The sequence below is a fragment of the Galeopterus variegatus genome, unplaced genomic scaffold (assembly GCF_000696425.1).
Source record: "Galeopterus variegatus unplaced genomic scaffold, G_variegatus-3.0.2 Scaffold6441, whole genome shotgun sequence".
Classification (NCBI taxonomy): domain Eukaryota; kingdom Metazoa; phylum Chordata; class Mammalia; order Dermoptera; family Cynocephalidae; genus Galeopterus; species Galeopterus variegatus.
In genome coordinates this window covers 107,297-112,208 of record NW_007732552.1, presented here as the reverse complement: position 1 = coordinate 112,208, position 4,912 = coordinate 107,297, and the positions used below count along the sequence as shown (strand labels likewise).

Here is a 4,912-nt window from a genome sequence, read left to right as displayed (position 1 = left end):
GTTCTCACCATTTCTGTTGCTTTGCCTCACACAGATTTGTTACCTCTCTTCCCTGGGTGACAGAGATGCAAAAAGGATTACTCAAAGCACATCTCTCCTGAACAGTGAGACACTCTGAAGGGGTTAACTTCCCAGAACCCTCAAGAGAGAGGCATTCCTCCTTTGGGAAATTAACACTGAACTGGGATTCTGTCTCAGTATTTATTCTCCAAACCAGAAAGTTACAGAAAAGCAACATAGGTGGAGGTATGGCTAAGTATAGTTTAACAATAGAGGCTGATAACATCAGTGAAATAACAAAGTGACATTCCATAATGCAATTTGCAAAAGGTGAAGTTGATCCACCAACAAAAGTTTGCTCCTAGCAAATACTGTGTTCTCCTACAGCAGTTTCTTCAGTATTTTTACATAACAATAGAGTAACTTTAGGTTAACCTGCTCCAAAGAAGTCTGTCCTTGAGCCAGCAACTTTGCTTCTTTACAATTCTGTATCCACAACAGAGACTTTAGCCTGGGGAAAGTTTCCTGTCTTTTGCAAGGTTAACATTTTTATATGTAATTTTAAATGGTTAGGTTATGCCTGAAACTACAGGGCTTTGGAAACTAGGCCCTGTGAAATACATTTGCTTTATAAATGTTAGTATACTCCACACATTTCTGTGGACTTATTTCTCTGTCTCTGGCAAAGAAATAGCAGTGACAGAATATTCTAGGTCTCAATGTCTTACAATTTTGGTGAATTGGCTTATCTCACATTGACTTTTGGTGAAGCGCCAGAAGCAGGCTCTGGGCTTAAAGTCAGCCTGGCTGCTCCAGGTATCAATGGTCCCATGGCCCTCTGTACACCAGTGACTTGCAAGTGGTTTACATCATTGTGTCCCCTGACCCTTTGAATTATGCCACAAGAACAGGTGCTAAGGGCTAATTAATTGGTCTGTTGACAAATCTCTATCTAAATTTAGGAGATTGTTGTGCAAAATGGAGGTGATTACTTCCTTCACATGTTCATTCAAAAATCACCATGCCTGAACTCTTAGACCCTAGGAATAGAGAAATGAATAAATTATGGCTCCTACTCAGGAGGATCTCATAGTTTAACGGGAGACAGAAATATAATTATTGTACATACAGTGTGACAAACAAATGTCACTATAGGTGCATTCATGAAATACCACCAGGAGTTTAGAGGAGGGAGTCAGGAGAGGCTTCCCAGAGAAGGGGAGATTAATCTGTCTGCATTCAGGCCCATGCCACTTGAGGAAAGCCCACACACAATTTTATTCTCTGCCTGAATATTAAACCTGTGGGACTTGCCAGTGAACGGTGATAGAATTAAATACATTTTGTTGTAAAAGATTGTGCCTCAGAGTTTTGAAGGAGTTTCTGAAATACAGAAAAACATAGAGAATAAGGTAATCAGCCTCCATGTCCTATTACTCGAAATCCATAATTTAAACCACTAATATTTCAGATAATTTTTTGAATATTTAAAGAAGATAAAATAATATAATTAAGATGAAGTATTCTTTGGGTCTTTCCCCAGATTCAATCTTCCTTTTTCCTCCCCAGAGGCAATACTATAAATTTGGTATGTATTTGCCTACTTTATTTAAAATGATTCCATCACGTTTCAATGAATATATATCTCTAATATTGCAGAGTATCATTTTATGCATTTTAAACCTTTACAGAAGTTCTGTGTTATGCATAGCATAACATCCTAAAGCTTGTTTTGCATTCAACATTATGTTTTCCAAGATCTAGCCATCTTGATATATTTACTAGCTTATTAATTTTAAATGCCATATAGCAATTTTCTATTGAATGACTATTCCATAATTCATTTATAAATTTTCCTACTAATGGATATTTAGATTTTTTTTCTCTTATCAACAATTCTGCAACAAGCATTGTTTATACAGCTCCTGGTGGAAAACTGCAAACATTTTTGGATTGTAGAATATGTGCAATACCAGATAATGCCATATTGCTCTCCAAAGTGACTGTACCAATTTACATTTCCACCACATTTTAATGCATCCTTATATTAAACATCTGGTATTGTCAAATTTTTTGATTTGCCAATTGGATGTGTGAAATGGCACCTCCTTGCCAGCTGTGTGCTGGAACTGGCTTGGATTGCTTGGGAGAGCTGATTGTGTGCCTCTCTTCCCAACTCTGGGTTCAGTGACTTCACAATGTTAGCTTGAAATTGGCCATGGTTAGAGTATTTACACCGTGGAAACTGGCAAACACTACTACTTGGGCTTTCCCCTTGGACAGCCAGTTGCTAGGCATTTGCCAGCACACCACTGCCTACTCAATGGCTCTTGAGGTCCATTTTCCTCCCTAAACTCATCTCACATGACTCCAGGTTACCAGATTGATGAAAGCCCTGTTTGTGGCTGAAGGTATTAACATGGGGTAGTTGTGGTGACTACAGGTGTCATAGATTTTGACAGAGTCTCAGCCACACTACTGTTGCGGATTGAAGGAGGCACCAGGTAAGAAAGAGACTCTCTGGTAAGCAAAATTTTTAAAAAAACATAAAACCCATTAAAAGTTTTTTTAATTGAAAGGATAAGCAAATACATATTTAAATACATTAATATCCTCTCTTTTAAAACTCCCATTCACTAAACAAACTTCTGCAGATATGTATTTATTTATTTTTCTGGAATTTATTTCATAGTGTATGTTGTAATCTACTCCATCCCTTTTTATAGGTGCAGGGATTATAGATATACCACAGATAATTCAATCAGTTCCCTACCAGTGGACATTTAGTTTGTCTCCAGCTTTTTGCTTATACAAAAATGCTGTAATAAATAGACTAATGCATGGATTATTTTGTGTTTTTGCTAAAGTATGTTTAGGCTAGATTTTGTGGATAGAATTTTTTTTTTGCAAGACATTTAAGAAACTGGTGTATTTATAGGGCACATGTAGACATAGCAAGTAGGCAAATGTAATATAATGCATTTCCTGGTGTTGATAAAACACAAATGGTACATAACACATATTCATTCTGAAGTCTTTCCTTTTAGAATTCCAGATTGCAATTCTTGGTTTATTCCATGTCATTCCTGTGAAACACAAATTCTACACTGTCATTACATATAGAAGCAGAAGTACAAAAAATGATTCTATACTGCTGTTGAAAAGCAGAACACTACAGAGATTATACAACATCCTAAGGACATTCAATATTACAGAAAGAAAATATAACAAAATACAAACTAAGCTTCTAAGAGGTTTACCACTCATCTGTCATTCTGCAGATTGTAAGAGAGTCGGATGTAGGTCCAGCAGAGAAATAAGGACAAAGTTTTCTGTAAAAGTATCTGTGAAAGTATAAATATAAGATCTATTAGTGCAATTGTAAAATGAAATCTCTCTTAAGTTATAATCCAGAAAAATACCAATTCATGTGCTTTGTGCTCTGTCCCATGTCCCACTTGAATGCTGAATTTACCAGCAGCCATCTTTTGGTGATTGTGATGTCACAGCATTTCTGGGGGAAGAGTCCTTGCACACACCGAAGAAAAATTCACCCGGGCCTCTCACTTCTATTTGCCAGAAATGCCTGCCAGCATCAAATCCTTCAGAACTCAGGACAGCTGAGTAGAACGTAAATCTCCTGGGATTGTAAGGACCGTTTGCTCTAACCTGTCCATATTTTACACTTTGTCTGTCTTTTGAGATAATAAGATTGGGGTGGGCAGTTTCAGGATCTAGTGTCAAATCTATCTGAAATGTGCTAATCAATTTTTGTAGGCACAAATATTGTGGAAAGAGACAGAAACTGTCTTTCTTTAGTTCATATGAAATGACTCCTGGGGCTTTTAGGGTTTCATATCTGTTCAACACCTACTAGAAATCCAGGTCTGCCTGGACACACTTCTCTGCCATTTCACTTAGCAGACTTTTTTGGATAGAAATGTATTCTGATAATTGACCTTTATTTTCATTTAGGGTTTTTTCAACATCCTTTTTTTCCATCAGTAAATCCAGTAAAATGACATCCTGTTCCTCTTCCAGTAAGTGCATAAAGTCTTCATATTCTGAGTGAAATTCTTCCCTTTGTTTTTGCACCTTGCTGATCATCTCAGATGATTTTGAGACTTGATTTCTAAAACTGTCTTAGTCTCTTCAACTAGCTTCTTTAGTGGCTTGAGCAGCTTTTGAGCTTCCTCCTGTGACTCTCTGCAGCTTGCTCTGTGGGTGTCAGGTGGTGATCCTGGTGGTCAGAGGACACCCTGCACTGGGGACACAGTAGGGCCAGGTCCTTCTCACAGAAGAGATCCAGAACCTTACTGTGTTTCTCACACAGGGGTTTCTCTTCCTGATGTTTCTTCTTGCTCCTCCGGGTGGGAAGCTGCTTAACAATGTCAGTCATGTGGCATAACTGGGTGTCCCTCTTGAGGCTGTTGTCAGAGCAGTGGTGGAGGCAGATGGGACAGAGGAAGATGTCCTGCAGGTCTTCCCAGCACCGATGGATGCAGGAGCCACAGAAGTTGTGCCCGCAGTCAGTGGTTGCTGGGTCCCTCAGGTAATCCAGGCAGATGGGGCAGCTGGCATCTGCCTGGAGCTTGGCCAGGGAGGCTATAATAGAGGCCACTGTGCCAGGAGGGTTTCTGCCTGAGGAATCTCCTTTCTCAAAGGCCTAGTTCTCCAGAACCTAAGAAAAGTGAGAAACTGGTGAGTTCTTAGCGTTCTCTTTCCTGGGGAAGACTGAAAACTTCCAAGGCTCCCCAGGAATCTATAACTCCAGAAGCCTCTGCTTTTCTCTCTCTTCAGCNCCAGGAGGGTTTCTGCCTGAGGAATCTCCTTTCTCAAAGGCCTAGTTCTCCAGAACCTAAGAAAAGTGAGAAACTGGTGAGTTCTTAGCGTTCTCTTTCCTGGGGAAGAC

General features: G+C 39.3%; 1 protein-coding gene across 1 annotated transcript; it reads right to left on the bottom strand.

Annotated features, from left to right (window-relative positions):
- Nucleotides 1-4,165: 4,165 nt before the first annotated feature.
- LOC103606287 (putative tripartite motif-containing protein 61) lies at nt 4,166-4,666 on the bottom strand (the record flags this gene model as incomplete). The annotated part of the gene is made up of 1 exon (XM_008590892.1): nt 4,166-4,666. A coding segment is annotated over one exon (501 nt), but the record flags the coding sequence as incomplete, so codon positions are not given.
- Between the last annotated feature and the right edge of the window lie 246 nt (nt 4,667-4,912).